The 25,734-nt window shown below is 40.3% G+C and overlaps 1 protein-coding gene across 17 annotated transcripts; it reads left to right on the top strand.

The window, feature by feature from the left end:
* The first annotated feature begins 185 nt into the window (after window positions 1-185).
* NFYA (nuclear transcription factor Y subunit alpha) lies at window positions 186-24,261 on the top strand. 17 transcript variants are annotated; one of them, XM_020907720.2, is made up of 11 exons: window positions 186-333; window positions 1,527-1,658; window positions 7,352-7,497; window positions 9,035-9,143; window positions 11,907-12,053; window positions 17,115-17,246; window positions 17,450-17,555; window positions 18,659-18,825; window positions 20,019-20,192; window positions 21,237-21,338; window positions 23,660-24,261. In XM_020907720.2, exons 2-11 carry the CDS (start codon window positions 1,617-1,619, stop codon window positions 23,711-23,713), a joined length of 1,179 nt encoding a protein of 392 aa, XP_020763379.2. In that variant the 5' UTR covers window positions 186-333; window positions 1,527-1,616; the 3' UTR covers window positions 23,714-24,261. The 17 variants fall into 17 exon arrangements, with proteins under 17 accessions (XP_020763379.2, XP_020763388.1, XP_020763391.1 ...); XM_070456482.1 differs by lacking the exon at window positions 186-333 and adding an exon at window positions 621-710 and having other exon boundaries at window positions 1,527-1,650; window positions 7,367-7,497; window positions 9,057-9,143; XM_070456480.1 differs by lacking the exon at window positions 186-333 and adding an exon at window positions 621-710 and having other exon boundaries at window positions 1,527-1,650; window positions 9,057-9,143.
* Window positions 24,262-25,734: the final 1,473 nt, after the last annotated feature.

Here is a 25,734-nt window from a genome sequence, read left to right as displayed (position 1 = left end):
TGGAAGGGTCTGGCGCGCCTAGAAGGCGCCTGCGTATTCCTACGGTCGGGTGGGAACCAATCAGGAAAATGGGCGTGGCTGAGGCACACGCGTGCGCGGTGCTGCTTCTGCGGGGAGGTGGGGCGAGCCCAGAGCTCGGGGTAGGGGGCGTGGCCTAAGAGGCGCCTGCGCGGAGGCAGTTGGAGGGAGGCCCGATTCCCCTTTGTTCGACTTCGCCATTTTGCGAGGCAGCGGCAGTGGCGGCGGCAGCGGCGGCTGGAGCCTCTGATTGGGTTTCGGGGTCCGGTACTGGAGCCAATCAGCGCGGGCAGCGAACCGGGGGAGCGAGGCACGGTGAGTGTGAGGAGCCAATATCCAGCGGCCCAGAGCCGGCCCCAGCGCCCCGATTGGCGGGTCTCGCTGACCACTCAGGAGAGGCCCAGGCGCCTGTCGAGCCCCGGGAGTCGAGCTGAGCCTAGCCGAGCGGGGCCACCTGCTGCCCCGGACCGGAGCCTGCGAAGCTCTCCGGGGCACTCCCCACCGAGGCCTGCAGGGGGCCGCCCCGCGAGGGGATGGCGCCCTCGGGAGCAGGCATCTCGGGGCCCAGACCCGCGCAGGGTGCAAGGGCCAGTTGGGGATGCGTCGCCGTTCTCCCCGACCCTTTGGCCCAGTTTCTCGGACCCCAGATCCGGGGGTGTGGAGTTTGCCAGCCACAAGGCCCTTACGTTCAGGTATACACACACTCGGGCCTAGGCAGTGTCCTCCTGGTCTTTCTGGCCTCACAACTTAAACCTGCCCTTGCACTCAACACGCGGCGGCCCCCGGGACGGGAAGTCTCCACCCGCGGGGCCTGCGCACCCCTCTCCTCCGTGAGCGGGTTTGTCCTGTCTGCAGCCTTCCTAGGTGGGGAAGGAGGACCGGGGTAGACGCGCGCCGTGGCCACCGGGCCCCGCGTGCAGCGCGGAGAGGAGGCCGGCCCGCCCCCGCCTCGACACTCTGCGGGTCCGCCCCCGCCGTCCCTCTGCCGGGATGGGGGGGCGGGGAAGGGGTTCGTTAGTGCGCCCCCTCCTCTGACCCCGCTGCGCCCCTCCTCCTAACGCACTCCCAGGTCTCCGGTCCCGGCGCCGTTACCACCCCCTTTTGGCTCGTCATTTCCTCTCTTCCCCGCCCCGATCGCCGGGCAGAACCGCACACCTCCGTCCTGGAGCCCATCCAGGCAGTGTCCCTTCCTTGCCCGGGCTGTAAGCCTCTGTCCATTCGGTGCCTGGAACCTCGCTCTTGGAAGATTGCGAGCTCTGTGCATTCCTTTCCCCCGAGGCTGCACAATTTGCTTTCATTAGTCGTGTCTGTTGCTGCTCATCTCGTGGATTCTCGCCCCCTTAGGAATGTACAGTTTCTTTTCTTTCACGTTTCTGTGTCACTTCGAACATGTCAGACTTCACTCGTTAGCTTGATTCACAGCCATCTCTTGTTTTGGTTTTTCCCAGTATGTTGACGTTTTCTTGGATATTTATAGAAACTTAACAGTCTTCTGGGGTTTTCGTTAGGGTGAGAGATCATCTCCTTTGACAGCCAAGTATCGAACAGTTAGTGTGAACCAGGCGTCCATCTGCTGGGCGGAGAGTGATTAGAGGTCGATGAGAACCTTCCCAGCCTGGTGGAGATTGACAGGTGAGCAGGTAATTCATATCTCAGGGTTAGTGCTGTAACGGGGCCAAGTTCAATTCTGTGATGTGTGAGCTACCGACAGCCTCGGAGGAAGGCCAGCATTGCCACACTTTTAATTGGCCTCGAAGGATAATGGGATTTCTTTGGGTAGGAAAGAACGGAAGAGCGTTGTTCACAAAGAGAAGAGCATGTGCTGAGGCGCCAAACTTTGCTGTCTGTTAGGGTAAAGAAGAAAGTATAGGGCAGTGGGCATCTGTAACAGTTTAGTAGGTTGGGAAACGCAGTTGGTAAAACCACTTGTATATTTTGCTAAGGGATTTTTCGGAAGCAGTTATTTTGTGGAAATTTCAGAAGTCTAGAAGCAGATTTTTTATTTTTCAAGTTTGGAAAAATAAGTTACTGGTTTATGAGATTCTCCTCCACAGTAACAGCTGACTTTGGGTGGGAGGAAGGGAGATTTTTCTCCTATGACTTTAAAATTTTTTACTCAGGTGAAGCACAGTACAAGCAGTCCTTGTTACATACAGTCAGCCTTTAGTATATGAGGCCTATTTTTATAATCACATTTACTAAAGTCATAGAACTGGTAAGTTTCAGAAAGCTACTCTAGTGGTCTTTCCGCTACTAAAAAATTGGGGACAGTTTTGTTTTCATTTTTTGCCATGAGTTTTTTATTGTTGAAATCATTTACAAAATTGATTTGGAAAATATCTGATAGATGGGGCACTGTGATTTAGATTTTTTTTAGAATGTTTACATTTGCCTTTGGAGAGGATAAATACTTTGGGACTTAAAAATGGTAGTATGTGTCACTTTAAAACCAGCAAACATTTTTGCTAGACTTCTTTCTAATAGACAGTTATTGTCTAGTCACATTATTGCTAAACCCCTCTAGAAACTCTGCCTATTTGCAAACGAGCTTCCTTGCCTGAAATTTCAAGTACAGTAATCTGACCTTTAGCTTTCTCTTGACATGTGGCCTTTTAGCCTGCTGTTTTATATGTGGAAATTTTTCTTTGTTTTTATGCTATGTCTTCATTTGGAGCACTCCATTCCCTTCCACTTTGTCACATGTAAATCGTCCTTATGCTTAAGACCAGGTCAGATGCCACATTTTCTTCTGGAGACTTCATGTCTATCCCCAATTTCTGTCCTTCAAACTCTTTTGTTTGTTTTTTTCCGTTAGGGATTCAGTACAGATTTTTACTCCTTTACTAAATTTAAAGATTCTCTGAAGTTAAAAACTTATAGTTTTCCTTTTATTTCTAAAACCTTCAAGACAGTGTTTGACCGGTGGTCCATCATTAGTGGAGATTATGCAAATTAGGAACTGCAGTCCAGAAACCTTTTGGATGATGGGGATACAGGACAGCCCTTTGTTCTCTATAGTCTTCTATCAAACATAGATCAGGACCTGTTTGTTGAGTTGTGAAGTCAATTTAGTGGGCCAATTCTGGTAATTTTTTACAGTAGAATAGAGAATACCACCATTCATCTTAAGTTATACTTACAAAGATCAGTCATGAAACTTTTAGTTACTTTTTAAAATATATTCTAAGTGCATTTGTGATATGAAATGTGTTTCTTGCTGTGAACTGTCAAAAAGTTTAAAAACTGCTGTTCTAGTCTTTGCCTGGTAGTGATGGTCAAATATGATAATTCTGCAGGATTTTTCACTTGTTTATTAAGGTTGAGTTTCTGGTTGAGTTTAAATGTGTGTTGGTCCAAAACAAATGGATTTCTAAGTAGTTAGCTGCATTTCAGGTTCTGTACCTTGAAGTGAGGAGGAAGAAATTTTCTTGCTAACCAAAATAAATATATGTTCTTGCTGTCTTTGAGGAAAAGACATTCAAACTTTGAGTTAGGAACAAGAACTAGACAGACTAAATCCAGCTGACTTAATTCTGTCAGAATGTAAGCAGAAAAGCACTTGAAGAAAGACGATGTCAGATTATATTGCAGTTCTGCTAACTGAAGCTCAGTTCTGCTAACTGAAGTGGGAACATATGGCTTCACAGAAGCTGGTGGCGACCGTTCTTCACCATTAGCAGTCTAAATATCATGCGCCACGCTGAATCACTCCCTCATTAATATATGACAGGAAATTGCTGTTAAACTTGAGACCCCTTCTGTTTTGACCCATCAAAGTATAGTGGATTTAAATGTTTTTAAGTGGTAGCATTTGTCTTACAAGGATAAACTAGTTAAAAAGAAAACCTGCATGAGATTTTTATCAGTCATTTCTCTGCACTTCCAGTATGATGTAAATTTCTGGAAATTAGGGGTCAAGGAAAAAAATCTCACACAGGAAGGGGATTGGAGGTGGAGTGGGTTTTTAAAATACAGAGGACATTCCTTGTTTAGACATAAAGGATAATCATTTTAAGTGTATGTTTTGATGGCTTTTGATAAATTTATTCACAAATGCAACCACCACCATAATGAAAATATAAAACATTTTATCACCCCAGAAAGTTCCAGATGCTCTATCCCAGTCAACTTCTCTCTTCTCCTGTTTTCCATTTCCAGGAAACCACTGATCTGCCTTCTGTCTCTGGATTACTGTTACCTTCTCAGGGTTTCCTATAAATGAAATCACACTACTCATGACCTTTAATTTGTAATTTTATTAGCTTAGAAACATAAATGCATTGGGTGTATTGCAGTTAGAGACAAGATGGAATTTAGGAAAGACCATTCACTTCCCTGGAAGAGCCACTTAGTCTGACCGAAAATCTGGTTTTCTCAGAGATTTTGTTCCCAGAATCTCTGAGGAGCCAACTCAGTCAACCAGTTTAGAAGAGACGTATAAAAATCAGAAGGCCGATTTGTCAGTATGCAATGAGAAATAACTGTTAGGTTTTCTTGTGTTACTGATCATCCCTGCTTCCTGTTGGCTACTGTATATGTGAATCCAAATTATAGCTCGATGCGTGTTTGGTGAGCATTCTGTCAGAGCAAGGGTGGTGAGTTGAAGAGCCACATGACCATATATACCATCACACTCGGTGCCATAGTCATCCTGTCACTCATTTGTGGCTCTTATACTGTGTACCGATTTGGTTATAAGTAATAGACTTGATTGAGTTTTATTAGATTTTCCTCCAAACATTTAGTATAAAATTTTTAGTATACAGTAGAGTTTTATAATAAATACCTGTGTACCCGTCATCTAGAGTCTGCTCGTAATGTACTGTACTTGCCTCTAATTTTAGAGAGGAATCTGTATGTATCTATGTCTAAACTTCACCCATCAGTGCACTTATTCCTGAATATTTGGGCATTCACTAATACTGAGACACTTTACAATCATGGTGGGTAATTCATCTCATCTACCATGTGTGGATTTGTGAGGAGAGGTACATTGCTTTGCTGCTATGATGTGCAGCTCATGTAATTCAATGTAACTCAGATGTAACTGTCACTCAAATTTTAGAATTTATGGAGGCCTGGAAAAAGTTTGGATTCAGAGTTCTCATTATTATTTCAGTTTATCTAATCGTGTCCTTATTTCAAAAAGGAGCTTTCAGCTGTTAAAGTGTATGAGAAGAGTAAATTTGGGCCCTGACTTCATATTTAATGATATTTATTGTTGTTGTTCAGTCGCTAAGTCATTTCTGACTCTTTGCGACCCCATGAACTGCAGCATGCCAGGCTTCCCTGACCCTCACTATCTCCCTGAGTTTGCTCAGCTCCTGTCCAGTGATGTCAGTGATGCCATCCAACCATCTCATCGTCTGTTGCCACCTTCTCCTCTTGCCCTCAATCTTTCCCAGCATCAGTCTTTTCCAGTGAGTCATTTCTTCACATGAGGTGGCCAAAGTATTGGAGCTTCAGCTTTAGCACCAGTCCTTCCAGTGAATATTCAGGGTTGATCTTAAGGATTGACTGGTTGGATCTCCTTGCAGTCCAAGGGACTCTCAAGAATCTTCTCAAACACCACAATTCAAAAGCATCAATTCTTCAGTGCTCAGCCTGCCTTATGGTCCAACTCTCACATACATACATGACTACTGGAAAACCCATAACTGACTCTATGGACCTTTGTCGGCAAAGTGATGTCTCTGCTTTTTAATTCACTGTTTCGGTTTGTCATAGCTGTTATTCCCAGGAGCAGGTGTCTTTCAATTTTGTGGCTGCGGTCACTGTCCACAGTGATTGTGGAGCCCAAGAAAATGAAACATGACACTGTTCCATATTATCCCCGTCTGTTTGCTATAAAGTGGTAGGACTGGATGCCATGATCTTTCTTTTTTGAATGTTGAGTTTTAAGCCAGCTTTTTCACTCTCTTCTTTCACCTTTATCAAGAGGCTCTTTAGATCCTATTCACTTTCTGCCATTAACGTGGTATCATGGGCATATTGGAGATTGTTAATGTTTCTCCTGGCAATCTTGATTCCAGCTTGTGCTTCATCCAGTTGAGCATTTCATGTGATAAATACTCTGTATATAAGTTAAAGAAGCAGGGTGACAATACACAGCCTTGACATACTCCTTTCCTAATTTTGAACCAGTCTGTTTTTCCATGTCCAGTTCTAAATGTTGCTGCTTGTCCTGCACACAGGTTTCTCAGGAGGCAGGTAATGTGGTCTGGTATTCCTGTCTCATTAAGAATATTCCACAGTTGTGATCCAAACAAAGGCTCTAGCTTGGTTGATAAAGCAGAAGTAGATTTTTAGGGGGGGTAGGAATTCCCTTGCCTTTTTTTTTTCTTAATGATATTAAAAACTTACAAAATTTTTAATGTTTGAAGCAATTGTAGAGACAGTATCATTGTGATAAAATAATAAAGACAAAAGAATCCTTACTCTTTGGAGGCAGATGCTGAAGTATTTATGGAGCTATGGAGTAATAAGGTGTCTGGGATTTGCTTCAAAATAATGCAGTCCAAGGGGTCACAAAGAGTCAGACCCTCGACTTGGCGACTGAACAACAGCAATGCAGGGGGAGGGTGGATGGGAAAATGGATGAGATATATGTGAAATAAGATTAACCATGGGTTGAGAATTGTTGAAGTTGGGTGATTGCTATGGGGATTAGGTGGAACATTAGTGTTCTCACTATTGGGGGTTTATATATGAAAATTGTCATTTAAAAAAGTTAAAATTAATAAAGGGTGGGGTATTATTAGGTATTCAGATTCATGACTGAGGGGAATGTAGATTCTTTTCAAAGAAAATAATAGCCTTGATAACGTAAAATTTTTTTCTTATATCTAATCTGCAAAGAGCATTTATGCCGTTTCTGTAATTCCTTTTTATTTCTTGCTCTGGATTAAAACCCAAACTCCTAAACCTTCACTGTGTCTTTCTTACTTAACACTGATAAGCAATCTGTTGGACTTCAGAGCTGGGTAATTCTATACTAAATAATAAAACCTAAAATTATTGCATATCACATATAGTACAAATGTGTTACAAACTAAAGGCACAGTTCTCTAAAGTACATGTGCAGGCCTGAAAATCTGTGTTAAATGGGCTTTGTAAGAAAGTGATGCTGTAGCTTAATGAGAATTTCTAAGGTGCAAGCGTTGCTCTAGTAGTACCGAAAGGGAAAGCTGCTGATGAGAAATGACTAAGCATTTTTAAATGTTAAATGGCATTATCAAGATGCTCTTTAACATTAAATGTTAATGCATATCAACAATGAATTAAATATCTGGTGAGGCCTTAACTTTACTTTCTTTTCCTCCGTCTCTCATAGGAGTGTATCTTGCAGTCTTCTAGGATCTCCAGAGTGAAACTGACTGGACAGGATTCTGACTTGGACAGACCATGGAACAGTATACAGCAAACAGCAATAGTTCAACGGAGCAAATTGTTGTACAGGCTGGACAGATTCAGCAGCAGGTATGGAAGTAAAGCTGCTTTAAACATCCCAGCAGTGGAGGTGATGATAGCACTACTCAGTTCTGGATTCGGGAAGCATCAGATCTTATGGTGGGTCTGGTGACTTGTGCTGAAGTACTTTTTGAAGATTGGATTTATTGTGATTTCTCTGATTTTCTCTGTTCAGAAGTCTATCCAGTCCATGACTACTTAGAATTTGATTTCATGGGTGCCCGGTTTAGTAAACTGCCCCCTTTTATCTTAGTAGAAATCAAAAATACCTTGTCTGTTTTCAGATGGACCTTTAAAGGGTGATTTTGTTTTCCTGGATTAAATTTGGTTGTTTCTCTTATTGATTAAGCCATCTTGTGGTCTGGTAAGGCTTTGGCCACAATAGACAAACCAAGATAGCTTCTAAGAAATCCACTATTTAATTTGATCCATCACAGTGTTTATTTTGAAAAGCTCTAGTGTAATATGAGGATAGTAGGTATCCACACTGAGGGATAAGCACATATTAGAAAGGATTTCTGCTGCTGGTTTATTCTTAATTAAGATAGGTTGCCTTCTTGAATTTATACACAGATTACATTTCCTGATGATTTATACCTGGGTTTGTTTTAGGAAAACTTCGCTTGTTTTTTCTCGCTAGAAGAAAATAAATTCATTGTGCATTGATTTGGCCTGTAGGCGAAAATTGGAAATGTTTTGTTTCCAAAATGGGACCTAGATAATGTAGAAAAGTCATTAGTGGAGGGGTGGCGGGTGGACAGTGGGTGTTTTGATGGTGAGTTGTTATATCTAATGACCAAAGGAAGGAGCTACTTTTTATTAAGAGATTAATTGTCAAAATTCCTTTGCTGGCTTTTCCTTCCACACAACTACAACTTCTTTCAGCTGCCTTGATAGAAAGGGAGATTCCACAGAAGACCCTCCATTCATTCATACCAGTGCCCTAGTGAGTGAATTCTTGCTGTGTCTGAAGTTACTACTAGGGGTAATAAAAATTAAGTTGAGTCTATGAATACATTGTTTCTAAGGTAGTCCAACTGAGTAGTATTAATCCTAGTTTGGGGACATGAGAGCAGTGACCACATGAAGATGTCTTTGGCTCATAGTGATTGCTTTATTCTTCCTTTCTGGTGATTGCATTCAAGTTCCAGAAGTTCTTCATTTTAGCTTCTAGGCTGCTAAAACCTGATGAACTATTGTTCTTGTGAAATCATTTAAGGAAATAAAAAGAACATTAAAATAACTGCATGCAGAAGGATCAAATGCTTACTTTTGGAAGGAAGGGCTGCATTAAAAATTTTTTGTTAATGATGTCAGCTACATCGATGTTTTTGAGTCATGGAAGTGTATTTCAAGTTCTGCTCTGTAGACAAAAGGCCAATGTCTGTAATCTGTTAACCTTCAACAAAAAACTTCAGTATAGGGAGTCTCCAGTTTGAAAGTCCTGTGTAGGGTGGGGCTGTTGAAAGAAGACCCTTCCTCTCCCACAAGAGGTAAGGTGATCTCATGTCTTGAACTCTCCATTTCCTTCCTGACACATTTCAAGCTCTTCCTGTTCCTGTTCTCAGCAGCAGGGTGGTGTCACTGCTGTCCAGTTGCAGACTGAGGCCCAGGTGGCATCGGCCTCAGGCCAGCAAGTCCAGACCCTCCAGGTAGTGGTGCTCTCTCTGACTCTGTAAGCACTGCATGAATTTCTCTTTTCCTGGCTGGTGCTGTTTGTGGTAGGATCTCACGGAGGGACGCCAAAGCCAGCTGCATGACTTTGATGCTGCTAACTTGTCTTTGAGGCTTATAAGATACCAGTTTCCTAATGCTTTGTGCTTATCATGTAGTGATGCTGTATCAGTTTTCTGAAAAGTGCCATTTGGCTAGTATGTTTTTTGGGGAATACCTGAGAACAAATCAGTGAAGAAATTCTTACAAGTGGCATTAGAACCTATTTAGAGCTCAGATTCTGTAATAAGATTGCACAGTAAATTTTCTTGAACTTTGTATTATGATAATAGAGAAGAAAATGTATACATTTTACTAGGCTAGATTGTGCTTTATTAAAAGGACAACCCAGATATAAAATAATGATCGCATTTAACAAGATTGATCTACTCACTGAATCTTGTTAATCTCTGCTATCCTCTCACTACTTTTCTTGCAGAAGTAATGACCTTATTATTGAATCTGCAGAGATTGCCCCGTAGCTCTTGGTTGGACAAAAGTGAGATATGCTGTCTGTAAATCTTAGGTATTATAGCCACTATAAGAATTCCTACTTAAACAATGCAGTTTCTTAACATTAGGTATGACCAAGTTAAATACCTAAATTAGGGTTATATTTGGGCCAGTTCCTGTGTAAACAGAAGAAGCAAGAGTCTTTTCTGTATTAGGTTACTTTAACTAAAATGACCATATTTTTGAGAAATGGGCAAAGTTCAAGTAGCCTGCCTTTTTCCCTCCTCTGAATGGAAATGAGTAGGACCTAGAGTGTAGAACTGGCATCTCACTTCACTGTTAGTACTGCTGAGCAAGCAGCCTGCAGTGAACTGTCCCTTATTGAAGTCATTTCACTTTACCCTTTCAGCCCACCTCCCATACCTGCCACTCATAATGTTTGATAATATACAGCCAATTCTGAACATAAATTAACCTGAAATAAGCTGAGTTTGTAGGTACTCCCAAACTGTATTCAGATCTCAGAGTTCAGCAGCTTGATACTCATGTTTTTCATGCTTGCTTCATCTTATTGATAAATAAAAGAGTATTGTCATTAACCACTTGTGGAATGGGAATGTAACATGCTCTTAACTGTATGGCTTCTTGTCTGATGCATGTATCCTTGTATCATCATATGTTGTAAAAACAGCAGGTTCCTTGGAGTCTCAAATGGTTCATCATGTGTATATATAGCCTGTCAGCAAAAGGAAAAGTTAAGATGATGGATAGCCAGAAAATTACAAAAACAGTTGCCTTAAAACTTGTTTACTTCTTATGCAGATTTTACTTAAAGAAATGGAAGCACTTTATGGAGCTAATGGAAACCTTCTAGGGCTGTGATTATTTGTGGAGAATTTTAAATACTTCTTTCAGTTAGTCATGCAATAAATATTTTTAAAAATCTTTCCTAATAGAGCATGTAGAAGCATTAGTATAGCAAAGGGAATTTGATTTGGGATGGGGAAATGAGAGGAGAAAAGCAGAGCAGAATCAGACTGTAAAGTCTTTAAAAAGTAAAGTGGAATTTGTCAATGAACAGTTTAACAATAAACACAGAATTTGAATGTTCCTAAAGATTCCAATATGCTCATAGGGGTGGGGAGAGCTTAATATCTAATCTACTAATCTAGGACAGATTGATCTTTTAACTAATTACTTTATTTGAACATACTTTCACTGGCATTGAGAATGATTATCTCAGATAAACAAGTTTTCTTTTGATCTGTTACAAATTATTCCTCAAAACAAGGATAGAATCTGAAAATGAAAGTTTTGGATTTTCAGCTATTTTGTTGAACATTTCAATTCTCGTCTAAAGTGGTTTGGTTTTTGGCTTTCAGAATGCATTCAGATAGCTAGACATTTTTATATTGGGACTCAAGATGTTAGAGCACTTTCAGTGCCCTGGGTTTTAGAGTGATCCATTTACTCATTGGAGATTGAAAGTTGAGAGTTTTTTGGTACTTTGAAAATTTGTATAATTTTTATGTTTGTTAAAGCTAAAAGAACTATGCAGATACTGCAGGGTGCAGTGTGAGCAGTCCCACCGCAAAAATTGTAAATTGACCAGTATATTTCTAGGCATTTTTATTAATGGGCTCCTTAAACAACCACAGGACAAGAATTCTCAGTGGTGAGGTAGAGGGTAAAAGGTACGTGTTTCATTTATGCTTGAGAAACTGTAGGGAGGAAGGGTATTCTATATAAGCTTTTGGAGCTGCTTGATACCTCACCTGAAGTCATTGCCAGGTACAGTTTGATTTACTCCTTCCAAGTTATTTAGAATTTGCACTCCAACCACCATCCCCACCATCAGCCCTCCCTCTCATTGCCTACTCTCCGATCTTTACCCGAGACTATTCCTGGATATTGGACTAAAAAGGCAAATAGTCTTGATGATTTGATTAAATACTTATCATGAGTTTAGCCTGTATTTGATGATAAACACCTTGTATCTATTGAGACTTCCCAAAGACTCTGCTTATACCCCATTTTATCTGACTTTCAAGTATTCAGTTTGGCATTTAGTTACAGATACTGTATTTTTGAAGATGACTACTTGAGGATGAGAACCTGAAATTATTTTCTTAGTGTCTCTCCTACTTTTTCCTCCTCTAGCAAGACAGCAGAGTAGTTGCAATGATTGTCTTTAGGTAGAAACCATTTTGTGTCTTAAGTTATTTCATTGTTCTCATTTTACTTTATTCTAGGTCCAGGGGCAGCCATTAATGGTACAGGTCAGTGGAGGTCAGTTAATCACATCAACTGGCCAACCCATCATGGTCCAGGCTGTTCCTGGAGGACAAGGTCAAACCATCATGCAAGTACCTGTATCTGGGACACAGGGTTTGCAGCAGGTGAGTGGTATTAAAAAAAAGAAAAAAAGAATATTAGAATATCAGGATAGAAGTTTTAAGAAATAAGTTGTTACAAATTGAAAATTGATATTGTATTTAATTGCATCTTACCTTCCTTTTGCATTTAGTTGCGTTTAGTCAGTTTCCCACCTTTGTAGTGTCAGTGATAGAAAGCAGAGCTATAGAGAAATTGGACATCTCTGATAAGGACTAAGGTATTAGACATGATCTTGAATCAGTGTAAATAATATAAAAAGAGAGCTTGCTAAGTAATTTCAGTCATGTCCAGCTCTGCGACCCTACGGACTATAGCCCGCCAGACGACTCTGTCCATGGGATTCTCCAGGCATCAATACTGGGGTGTGTCTGTTACCAAAAGAGTGTGGAGGATCTGGCTGCTCAGTACTCAAAAGCCAATAAACAGGCCAGGTTGGTGAAAGAGAGACAGGGAAGTTTGCTTTGTTTCAGATGCTGGCACCTAGAGAGGGAAGGGTGGTAGACATCTGTCCAAAGGCCGACTTTCTCCCCACCTCCCCGCCAGTGGCAACCAGTGAGGCAAGAGCTTTTATAAACAGAAGGAGGGGGCTACATACAGGAACAGCACAGCCAGCTCTGACAGTCTCTTCAAATTGCTCTTCAGTGGCCTAACCAGCATCATCTTAGTTGTTTTAGGTGTAGTTAATCTTCAGTTCCAGGGTCTGTGTGTTCCCATTTCTTTGTGGCCATTTCTTGGAACTGTGGCAGCCAGTGTCCTGGGTGCAGTCTGGTCATAGTGTAGTTAACTTCTCCACCTGGTGTTTTAGTATCTGTAAGACAGCTCACAGGATATAGCTCAGGGTATTATCTGTAGACCTTGAGAAAGAACTAAAGGTCCTTGACTGTGCTTAATGACTGCATTAGTAGTAGTAGTAGTCTCTTTTGACTGTTTTCATTTGTTTCCACATTTCTCACTTCTGTGTTTAAATTTATTGTTTGACTAAAGTTTTCCACAGACAACAGGCAGGCAGAGGACGTGGTTAGGGGCATGGACTAGAGTCCTGTTCCATTTCAGGTTGCCATGCCCTCCTCTAGGGGATCTTCCCAACCCAGGGATCAAACCCACATCTCTTACATCTTCAGCATTGGCAGTCAGGACCTTTACTAGTGCCACCTGGGAAGCCCTTATAAAAAGAGCATATGGTTTAATAAAAGTCATCATCAGTGTGTCCTTTGTTGGCTCTTCTGGGCACGGAGGGGGGAAATTTATAGTCTGCTTTGGAGATTGTTTTGGGTCAGAAATGTTATGCTTTTCATTTCCTTCCATGTTATTTATACCTTATCTAGCAAGTGATGAAAGTATTTCAGCTCATGCCTATCACACACACTTCGAGCTATACTTAGAGCAAAATTTATAACCTTGAATATTTTAAAAGAACTGAAAATAAATAATAGTTTTTTTTTTTTTTTTTTAGGAAGTTAGGACAAGAAGAAAATGAGCAAAAGATATGTTAAAATTAATGAAGTAGAAGACTAACAAAAATGTAGAAAACTCAATAAAAGCTGATTCTTTAAACAGACATGTAAAGTAGTTAGGTAAATTCACTGGAAAGACTGATTCAGAAACCGAAAACAAAAGTAAAATTACAGGCATTTTTATCTTGTTGGCAGAAATTTAAAACACTGATTATATCCAGTGCTAGAATGGGTGTAAAGAAAATGAGGCACATTATTTTTGTTGATTTTCGAATTGTAAAGTCCTTTTGGAAGGTATATCGCTCTTGAATACTTAGGCCTTTTGATGTACCTGTCCCACTTCTGAGAATCTATTCTATAGGAAGAAAAGATAAATATGTAGGGAGAAATATACAAAGACATTTATTGCAGCATCGTACTAGCAAAAAAAAAAAAAAAAATTGTAACCTGAGTGTTTATTGGTAAAGAATCGATTGAATACATCATACTATATTCATAATGGTGTATTATGTCCTTGGACTTCCTCAGTGGCTCAGCAGTAAAGAATCTGTCTCTAATGTAGGAGATGCAGTAGATTCAAGTTCGATCCCTGGGTTGGGAAGATCCCCTGGAGAAGGGAATGGCTATCCACTCCAGTATTCTTGCCTGGAGAATCCCATGGACAGAGGAGCCTGGTGGGCTACAGTCCATGAGGGTCACAAAGAGTCAGACACGACTGAAGTGACTCAGCACACATTATGTCCTTGTTAAAAAGGATGAACTGCTGACTTTGAGGGAAGGGTTAATAATGAAGTTTTTTCAGTGAGAAATAATTTACAGAGAAGTATATGCTTAAGTCATCTCACCTTTGTATTAATAACTAATAACCAGATCCCACAGTGAGTGAGTGTGTGTGTGTGTGTGTATATATATATATATATATATATATATGTTTATGAACTTTTTACTAAAATTTTCTAAAGCTACTTACATCTTCTGTGATTTCATTAATATCTTCATTTTTCTGGAGTAATGTAATATGAAGTGAAGTGAAGTCACTCAGTCGTGTCCCTCTTTGCAACCCCATGGACTGTAGCCTACCAGGCTTCTCCATCCATGGGATTTTCCAGGCAAGAGTACTGGAGTGGGTTTCCATTTCCTTCTCCAGAGGATCTTCCCCACCCAGGGATCGAACCCAGGTCTCCCACATTATAGGCAGACGCTTTAGTGTCTAAGCCACCAGTTGAAAGAAAATTCAGCCATGCTCAATAATCAAACTTTGAAGTTTTGCGTGTTCCCTTGTAGTTTTGCGCACATCTCTTGGACGTAGTTGTACACAAGCATATAGTTTTATTGTTGTGTGTGTGGTGGTTTTGTTTTACTTCCTTTATTTTTAAATTCCTTCATAATAGTCAATTTGATGAATCAGAATTTCTAATACTATGTTCTTAGACATTTTGTTTGTTTTTTTTTCTTGTTTTTGCTTTTATAGGTAAGGTTACTATAAATGTATTTGAATTTTATAGTTTTATTTTTTCACTTGAATTTAATCTTAGGGGAATATTTCTGGGAGTGGAGGAATTGGTTGGGCAAAGGGTAAGGTCATTTTTAAGGCTATCAGCATATTTTTGCCAAGATAGAGTTGTAGTCAGAATCAAAAATAGTTTCTACATTTTTCCATGCATAAATGTATGAGTCTTTAAATATACTTCAGTGTGTGTACTTGCCTCAGTTTCACACTGCTATTTCATTTCTGTCCTTCCTCTCATTGCCTCCTCTCCAATCCCCCCACTTGGCATGCCCTCTTCTCTGTTGAATAGAAACGTGTGATACAGAGCTAGGAAGACTGTATCAGGAATGCAATGACCTGAATTCATTTGCAGGTCTGCCATTAAACAGACTTTTTGATCTTGGCCAACTTCTTTGATTGTTGGTTTTCTCATTTGAAAAATGCAGTTTATATCAGGTGATTGCTAGCGTTCATTTCAGCTGTAAATTCTGTGGATTTTGTAGGATTTCTCTTTTTGGGGGGCCTTTAAGAGAAAACATTGAAAAGGTTATCTTATTCCCCTCACTCCAAGAAGCACTGTAACTAATCAAACCATCTTGGAAAAATTATTTTCTGTTAATGTTGCATGACATGGCTCTAGGTATGATTCCATAGCCTCCCATAGAGCACTTAAAATTTCAATCCATTTTTATTAGAGGTTACTTTAGTGTGTGTGTGTTTTTTTAATAACCATGTCTTTTAGAAGTGTACTTCACCTTTTTCTGGATTGTACCTTCTGTTTTAGAATTCCAATGAAACCTATGCTCTCTCCTTAGATTAAGATCCATGGCTTGATACAGACAATGGAACTAAAGTAGAGAGCCAAAAAATAGATGTAGGAATATTGGAAATTGGTACATAACAAAAAATAGTATAAAGTATCAGTGAAGAAATGGTTCAAGAATGGTATCAAAAAGGAAAATTGATCTCTACCTCATACTGTATCAAAAACACTTGCTAGATATTTTACAGATCTAACTATAAAAAAAGCATACTTGCAAACTTTTATACTCTGTTCATAGGAATATTTTCTTTGTGACGTGGGAGGATTTTAAGAGAAGGATTCTTAAAAACCAAAAAAAAACCCAAGAAACAATTTTATAACTTTAAAAATTTGGTGTATGTCAAAATATATCATAAAAATAAAGGTAGAAGACATAATTTGGAGAAGATATTTTTAACATTTAATGGGGTTTGTGTCCAGAATACATTTTTAAAAATTCTCTATATGTGTTGATAATAAAGTAACAGTCGAATAGAAAAATGGGCAAAGAATATGAATAGATAGAAGAGGAAACCCTATTGACCAATAACAGGTATTCCTTGCTATCCAAAAACAGGTAGAAATAGATCCAGGTAACCAGATAAATTTCTTGTTTGTTTACCAACACTTTCTAATTTAATTTGTTAAATTTCAGTGTTGACTTCAGGGGTATCTAATATGGTAATACCCCTTTCTGTACAAAATCTTTTAAGGATTTTGTGTGTGTGTGTGTATGTGTGTGTATTTATATAGAATTCCATATATATATGTGTGTGTGTATATATATATATATATATATATATATATATATATAGAATTCATCTGGAAAATGTAGAAATTACTTAGTAATTTTTTTCAATATTTTGTTATAAAAAACTTCAAACATAGACAAAAGCAAAGAGAATGAAACGGCAAATCCTCATCACCCATTTTAACATGCAGACTAGTATTTTAATGTTTAAATCTATTTTCATCTATTTTCCCTGACTCAAGGATTATTGTGAATATATACACCACCATTTCACCTATCAAAAATACTTCAGGGTATATTTTTAAGTGAATAAGCTTTTAGAAATTATTCCCGATGCCAGCAATATCATCCTTAATATCATCCAGTATCCAGACAGTGATCAAAATTGCCCAGTTACATAAATGGAAAACAAGCTGTCTCTAATTCATAAGAGAGCAGAACAGGACTTGTGTTTTTCTCCCTCTCCAGAGCATTTCCTGCCTGCTAGAGGAGTTTGAGTAACTAACACTCCAGGACCAATGGAGACCAGTGTCAGCGGGGCGCTAATCTCAGTGTTCTCTTCTGCAGATACAGTTGGTCCCACCGGGACAGATCCAGATCCAGGGTGGGCAGGCCGTGCAGGTGCAGGGCCAGCAGGGCCAGACCCAGCAGATCATCATCCAGCAGCCCCAGACGGCCGTCACTGCTGGCCAGACGCAGGTAACGCCACTGTCTCTCCACAGCGTCCACAGGAGCACAGCTGCTTTGGGAGGGTCAGAACCGGGCAGAGCATTTCACATGTAGTAGAAATGCAGAAGAAAACTATCGCCAACATGCCTTTTGCCTAAAAAGGACTGCGTGGTCCTTTTTTCTTGTGGTGCCTTTGGAATGTATTAAATCGTGTCATGATTTGTGTCTTACAGACACAGCAGCAGATTGCTGTCCAGGGGCAGCAAGTGGCACAGACCGCCGAAGGGCAGACCATTGTCTATCAGCCAGTTAATGCCGATGGCACCATCCTCCAGCAAGGTACGAGTGCCGGCATTTCTGTGGGACTTTGGGGGGCATCCTGTTCATCTTGAGCAAATGACTACTTTAGAAATTGTCTGGTGACCTCTATACAATGTACTTTTAAAACAACAACAAAAATGATTTCCTTTAAGTCTCCATTGATTGATTGTTCTTTGTCACTAATATGTGACCAGTGTTGATTCCATTTGTAGGAGAACTACAGTAGTTGTTAGAGACAACCACTATGACCCTAGGGATTATATAAGCTTTTTATTCTTTCAGAGAACTGTTCTCTAAATGGAAGATTAGAAATACAGAGTTTCTTTAATGGTAGAGAAATATATCACTGCTGCTTTTTTTTCTTTTTCCCCCGAGCCACTTCATTATTAATCTATTCCAAAAGACTTATATGACCACTGTGTATGCAGCACAGTACTGAAAACAGTTTTCGTCTCAAAGACACTCTAGTCTAGTAAGCAAGATGTGAATGTGACCAAATAAATACCACCTTATTAGTGGTATGTATTCTGTGACTGAAGGTTTGTCTTGTGATTAAAATTTGGCAATACACAAGATCCAGTGAGTGCAGGCAGCGTGCTCTCCTATGACTCAGGAGAGAGCCAGAACAGGCATAGCTCAGAGAATGATGAACAAATCCTCAAGTGCTGCTGTTGAAGTTTGGGAGCTTGGCATGCCTGGTTTAATTTTAAGATTTAGTCCTGTAGCTGTCTCATTGTCAGTTTAAACAGTTTTTTAAGAATCTTCATCCGAAGCAGGTCATTTATATAAAAACAGTGGCTATAGCTGAAGTCAGAGTGACTCATAGAAGGGGAAGCCTCCAAAATATTTGGTCACCCATTGAAAACTTTTTCAACTCAGTATGGGTAGTTTTATTCAGAACTAGATCCCATGTAGTTATTAGCATGTCTAAACTTGTGATTACTTGGATTATATACAGCAGGCAAGACAGAGAATGGAAGAGTGCTTTTTCTCCCCTTGTGCTAAAAGGGCATGTTTTTCCAGGATTAATAAGTATGTGCCAGATAGAAGAGGGACTAACTGTGTTCCCTTCTTTCTGTATACCTGTTTTTTTGTTTGTTTTATGTTTTATTTTCTTAAAGTTACAGTCCCTGTTTCAGGCATGATCACCATCCCCGCAGCCAGTCTGGCAGGAGCGCAGATTGTTCAGACGGGAGCCAACACCAACACAACCAGCAGTGGGCAAGGGACTGTCACTGTGACACTACCAGTGGCAGGCAATGTGGTCAATTCAGGCGGGATGGTCATGGTAAGAAAACTGATTTTTCATTTCATTGTTCTTCTCTATAGTTTATTTTTCTATATATCTTTGTCTTCGAAAATTTCTTCAGCTTGTGTTTTTGAAATCTCTTATGAAGCTTGTGTATAATCCTGACCTCTTGAGACTGAGATTAATCCCTTAAGACACAGTGGTCCACTTTTACAATAAACATTACAGTAAGCCATAACTCATTCTGTGTACCTGCTGTGTGCCAGAGACTAAGTGCTAGAGATATAGCAGAAGAAAAGCAGATGTAAATATTCACTTTTCTGGAAACTTATTCATAATTCATTTGGAGAAGGAAATGGCAACCCACTCCAGTACTCTTGCCTGGAGAATCCCACGGACAAAGGAGCCTGGTGGGTTACAGTCTATGGGGTCTCAAAGAGTTGGACACAGCTGAGCGACTAACACACACACACATTCATAATTCCAATGAAGAGAGTTATAGACTACTAATTTGGGAAGTAGAAAGTATACGGCCCAAAGTGGGGTGAAACAAAAGTGTTCAGAATTAGAAAGGTTGTAGTCAATAGAGAAACCAAAAAAAATGTGTGATGTAAATATATTGGGAAGAGGGGAAGGAGAGTTGACTGTAAACTCATATGTCAAAATAGGGTGTCAGTGGACAATACCTAAAATGGGTAAGCTAAGAAAGAACAGGTATTAGAAACCTACACAGCAGTGGAGGAGTCCACTGGAAGAAACAATATAACCATCTAAAGTTGTTATTATTGGGAAGGTAGTGGAATCGGGTTTGTTCCTGAAAATATGGGTTGAATTGTATAGTAAGTTAACAATTATGTAACTAAACGCAGTTAGCAGCACTTGGTCCATTTGAACCTTTGTTTCCCTTGTGCTCTTTTTCTGCCTGTGATTACCGTTCATGACCATTAGATGGCAGCAGACATTCTTAGAAAATGGAGCTTTGCTTGGACAAAAACCTAGACATGGTTATGTTGTTTCTCAGTGTGGGTCCTTGACCCCCTATTACAGAATCATCTGGAAAATTTGTTTAAAATGCAGGCCTTAAGTGTAAATGTTCTCCAGGAATCTGCATTCAACAAATGTCCTATAAAGCTATTCGTCTTAGCATTCAGAAGAACAGGGACCAAGAAATTGTTTCCCATGTCCATACTCATGTCACTACTTAATAAGCTCTGATTTTTCTCTTCACACAGATGGTACCTGGTGCTGGCTCTGTGCCTGCAATCCAGAGAATCCCTCTCCCTGGGGCGGAGATGCTTGAAGAAGAGCCTCTCTATGTCAATGCCAAACAGTACCACCGTATACTTAAGAGGAGACAAGCCCGGGCTAAATTAGAGGCAGAAGGGAAAATTCCAAAAGAAAGAAGGGTATGTATAACACTGGGACGGATACAGGATGAGAACAGCAGGGTTCTACTTCTGAAATAACCTTTTATGTGGTTAGTTTCCTTGAGTACCTTCCAGACTTTGAAGTTAGACAGCTGTTACCTTTTGTAGTGGTACTTATTATTGCTGTATGGAGCTGCAACTATAATATTTAAAAAATAACTGCAACATAAATAGCGTTTGCTGCTGTTGTTTTTTGTCTTTAAATCTTCCATAAAGTTCAGAGGTGGGCTTCCCTGGTGGCTCAGACAGTAAAGAATCCACCTCCAGTACAGGATACCCAGGTTTGACCTCTGGGTTGGGAAGATCCCCTGGAGAAGGGAAAAGTGGTTACCCACTCCAGTATTCTTGCCTGGAGAATCCATAGACAGAGGAGCCTGGTGGGCTACAGTCAATGAGGTTGCAAAGAGTCAGACACGACTGAGCAACTAACAGAAAGTGCAAAGATGTATTGTCTTAGGCTGTGATAATCCTCAAGACTGTTTTCATCCTCTTACTGTCCTGATTTCTTGGTATGCTGTCCATAGTCCAAGATGACTGCCTGGGCTCTAGCCAAGGTGCAAAGGGAGTAAGGGAACTTTCTTTCAAGGAAACATCCAAAAAGTTCCATAATCACATTAGCCAAAATTTAATTACATGGCCACACTTACCTGCAAATAAGGCTAGGACATGCCATCTCTTTAATGAGACTGTACCAGCTAAAATTAGGTTTGTTACCAAAGCAAAAGAGAGGATATATATTGGGAGGTTGGTGGTGATCTCTGCTATATCTTTGGGGAATCTGTATGTAGTTATTATTCATTTGGCATTTACATTGTTATGATAGATAGATACGGTTGGTTTGCTGCTGTTTGTGTTTTCTCTAAGATTTCTCCATAATACAAGGTCATAATGGCCCCTGGTGGCTTTGATCACAGCCGTCCTAAACTTTTGAGCATTGGAGAGAGCTGTGCTGGTTTCAGCTAGTAACTTGGTTTCTCTTGTTTTATTTTTTATTTATTTATTTTTTGTTTTCTCTTGTTTTAGAAATACTTGCATGAATCTCGGCACCGTCATGCCATGGCACGGAAGCGTGGTGAAGGTGGACGATTTTTCTCTCCAAAGGAAAAAGATAGTCCTCATATGCAGGTAAGAGGATTTATACCTTTTATTCTTAGCTTTATTGCCTTGAATCTTCTTGGGTGGAAGCCTTCACAGTGTCTCCTTGCTATTTTCACACTAGGAACTAATCAGTCTGTAAACTGAATGCAACATTGTGTATCTTGGAGTCTCTTTCTTCTTAAAAGAACTAAGGTCTTTGATCTAGTGGCCTTTTTTCCTCAGTCTTTTCCAGTTACTACTATTAATTCCTTCTTGAAATTCTCACTTTTTTTGATTTTCAGAGAACAAGTTTATTCCCTAGTTTAGTAGTAGCAGCAGCCTAACATTAACTGCTGTGTGCCAGCCATTACGTTAAGCACTTTCATAAGCATTTTATCACTGAATCTTTACAACAGCCTCGACCCCCATGAGGTAAGAATTATAGTTTCCATTTTACATTTGAATCTGCTGTTTAGAGGGGTTAACTCATTTGCCTACAGTAAAATATCTAATAAAATGGTATAATTGAAATTCATACCCAGGCTGTGTAATTCCAGAACTTAGTCTATAACCATACTGGTTCTTAAACATCTAATTTCACTGATTATATCTTACTGGCATTTCTAGTCAATGTGTCCAAAGTAAAACTCTTGGTTTTTATTTTATTTTTAAACCTAAACCAGACACTCATCTCAATAAGTCACATGTCCCTTCACCCAGTTATTAAAGCTAGAGTTGCCCAGTTTTTGAAGTCCTCTTGGTTTTAACTCTAAACTATACTCTGCATCAGCTTACTTTTCCCCTCCCACTGCTGTCAGGCTAGACTAACCCTCTCTTCTTTGCTTCAGTTAAGGCAACAGCTGCCCAGTCTCCCTACTTCCCCTCTTGTGCCCCTCCAGTTCACTCTCTGCATCTTAGTGTGTGTATCATATCACATCACTAGCCTGCTCCCTTCCACTCCTGCCCTTTTGCATTTGCACGTAGACTAAAATCGAAAGCGCTTACATGGCCAGCAGGGCCCTGTAGCATCTAGCTCCTGTCCGCCTTTGGCTTTATTTCCTCCTGCTTCTCAGTCTTTATGCTCTTGCTCTACTGCTCAAGAACCTCTCTCTTTAAAATAGTTTGTCTGTAAAGCTTTTCATGCCATCCTTTTGCATAACTGTCTCCATATCTTCTAGGTCTTGGTTTCAATCTGAGAGGCCATATCCAGAGGTCTCTTCTACTCCATTATTGTCTCACATCTTCCTTTTGAGTGCAGTAATAATTGTTTTATTTGTGTGATTGTGCAGTGGTTGTCTACTCTAGACTATAAGCTGTATAGAGTCAAAAATTGTTGTTCCCCGTTGTATTTAGCATAATACCCGTTCAAAAACGAGCATCAGTAAATTTTTGTTGAATAGGTTCCTCCCATTATTCTGTTCCTCCCATACAGAAGCTTTATTCTGAAGACCTATCACATTCTAGCTTCACTGTTGTCCAATCCATCTTTATAAGATAGTGCTTTTTTAATTGCAGTGCTTAGTGTATGGTGAGAACTCAGTAAATGTTGGTTATTGGTCTTCCTCTTTGATCAAGACTCAGCCTCTTGTCCTACCACCCCTAGAAATGTTTCAGCTTTTTCTTAGATCATGCCAATTGAGGCTTCAGAGCCTTGGTGTGGAGGAACTGAAGGTGGTTGTTATGTAGTGGGGTTTTGTGTGTATGGTAGCACTACATGGCTTGCAGGATCTTAGTTCCCCGACCAGGGAGTGAATGGAAGCCACAGCAGTGGGAGCAACAGACCCACCACTGGATTGCCAGGGAACTCCCAAGGACTGATCTTCATCTTAACAGTGCAGGTTTTTTGTAAAAGGCAGGCAGCAGGCAGAGTTTAGTGGAAAGAAGATTAAGTCAGAGCCAAGAGATTTCAGAAGTAATTTTTGCTGGGCTTGTCACTAACTTTGATTCTAGTCCAGGCTTCAGGTATATCTGCAAAATGAGTGCATTAAGTAAATAAAATCCAGTGTCCTTCCCAGCCCTGCCAAGTGCTCAGTATTTAAATAATGAAAATATACAACATGACTTGGTTTCTCTAGGTCTTTTTTTAGCCACCTAGGGATCCTTAATCCCTAAGTGTAGAGCACAGCACGGGTGTTAAAAAAGGGAGTTACTCTCAACTCTGGAGTGTTCAGTCATGGAGTGCCAGGCCAGACTTGAAATGTTTTTCTAAGAATAAAGTTTATTGTCTCTTCTTTCCTAATGGAATTGCATTGCAGTTCATGTATGCAGACATAGTTTTTGTGTACTTCCCTTGGTGATAAGTAGTGAGAGCCATGAATTCCCAGTTGCTTTTGCAAAGGACTTTAATTGTTACTGTGCTTTCTTTGTAGGATCCAAATCAAGCAGATGAAGAGGCTATGACACAGATCATCCGAGTGTCCTAACCCCAGGCCATGTGATGGAGCTGATCAAGGCCATATTCCTCACACTGTTTCCCACTGTTCCAGGGAAATTGATCAACTCTTCCAATGGGACACTGACGATCACATTCTGCCCTTTTCTACAGGACAGAAACCACTTAGTTTTTAATAAGTGGCTCAGTATTATAATTGCAAGGATGTCTGGCAAACTGAAGTTGCAAGCCTTTGTCTCACCCTTTCAGTCAGGACTTATCTCAGACTGTTGCTGACATTGACATTTCATGGATTGGGATGATGCAAGGGACTCATGCCAGCCCAGCAGTACACACATAGCACTTGTGTTGACTGGTGATGCCAGCCATCTGAGCAGAGGAGAACAACCTTCTCAACCTAAACTTTGGTTGGGGAAGCTGCAGCCCATTACTTCCCACGGATTCTGAACAGCACCCATCCCTCTAATGGGAGATCTCAGACTGACTGATGGACCTTTTGCATTCAGAGGTGGTTTCCAGGCAAGGAAGCTCCATCTCATGATATGGAAACAATAAATTCTCTGAGATACATTCATCTAATCTGTGGTAATAAGAATCTCTTCTACTCAGATGATAGGTTGGGATTTTTGGACTCCAGCCAAGAAAAAGCTAACTCTGGGGATAGAATGATAAAAGATTCAAGCGCTAAAAACATAAATTGCTGGATCTCTCAGCTTTCACAAGGTGTGGTCTACTTGTCTGTCTGGTGACAGGTCATATGGACCATAGTTCTTGCTGAGGCTACTTGTAAGATGATTTAGAGGGTACTGGACCTTGAAACTGCCTTTCCTTAGTAGAAAACAAAATTATACAACTTCTGTGCTGAAGTCCTGAGGACATGTATAGTAACTCCAAAAACAGCAAAACTAGAAATTTTCAATCATAGGCTTTGTGACAGCATTTGGGGAATAGAAAGGTTCGTGTGTGTTGCAGTCCAGAAGGACAAAGAATAGTATATATACCCTTGTGATGTCATATAGCATGATTTGCCAGTGGATGGATGTCTGGGATGGATCATTATGATGAAGAGAAGAATTTACATTTATACTCTAACCTTTTAACAAGCATGGAAAGGAAGTCTGAGATTTGACCCTTGACAGTTTCTGGAAAGCACTGTTCAGTCAAGCTGGCCGGGAACGAATCCAGGTTGCCTGCTGGAGTGTGAGGTGGATGCTGGCTTCAGTCCTGCTGTGCTGTGTGCTGGCCCCAGAGAGTGAACATTCTCATTCTTCCATGGCAGCTGATTCTTTGGTACCAGTTTCTGTTCGTTTCCCTTTTTCTCCATAGGTCTTGTGCAGAAAGGCTTTCACTTTGCATCCGTGTTCTGGGGATAAAGTGCAGACTGGAGATAAGAGATTCCTGCAGGGTCAGGAGCAGGGCGGAAGCCCCCAGAGTGGACTGTGCCTCAGACAACCTCAGAAAAAAAAAAAAAAATGTTTCTTTTCTAGATGTGGAACCCTGGGAGAACTAAGGTGATTTCAGAAGAGCTGCTGTTTTTTTCTTTTTTTAGAAACAAGGAAAACTTTGTAATACTTTCAAAGAACATTTGGTTTTGATTTCAGTACCAAGACTAGAGATTGGCTCTTCCTTTGATATCACTCTGGCTGTATTAAGAGGAAAAAGAAATTAAACCCACCAAAGAAAACATCACAAAAGGAAATCAATGTAATGGTACAAAATAGAGGTACAGAGCTGTGCAGAGAAAGCAGGAAGTGAAGTATCTCCCTACTCCCTTGAGTCTACTCATCTGTCCTGGCTTCCAGATGTCAGAAGGGGTTGACCCTTTGGTGTTGACTTTATTTGGTAAGCCCCAGGTTCTTCAGATGACAGATGACTAAAAACAATGAGGAGTTTTTATCCTTTGGTTTTGTTTAGGAGTCTTCAAGATGCAGAGTTCAGAAATTCCTCAGAACTAATTTCTAGTACTTAAGCCAACAGCAACAGTTCTAAAATGCTATTTATTTGTGTCTGTAAGATTGTACATATACTACCAACCTCATACTGTTGTGGATT

The sequence above is a fragment of the Odocoileus virginianus genome, chromosome 27, assembly GCF_023699985.2.
Source record: "Odocoileus virginianus isolate 20LAN1187 ecotype Illinois chromosome 27, Ovbor_1.2, whole genome shotgun sequence".
Taxonomy (NCBI): Eukaryota; Metazoa; Chordata; class Mammalia; order Artiodactyla; family Cervidae; genus Odocoileus; species Odocoileus virginianus.
Note: the sequence above shows the minus strand (reverse complement) of the source record. Positions and strands in the feature narration are given on the sequence as shown.

Coding starts and splice junctions, on each gene's coding strand:
- NFYA (XM_070456476.1), top strand. CDS start 552: ATGGCGCCCTCGGGAGCAGGCATCTCGGGGCCCAGACCCGCGCAGGGT. Junction 9,144..11,906: donor AAGTCCAGACCCTCCAGGTA/GTGGTGCTCTCT, acceptor ACTTTATTCTAG/GTCCAGGGGCAGCCATTAAT. Junction 21,339..23,659: donor AAGATAGTCCTCATATGCAG/GTAAGAGGATTT, acceptor CTTTCTTTGTAG/GATCCAAATCAAGCAGATGA.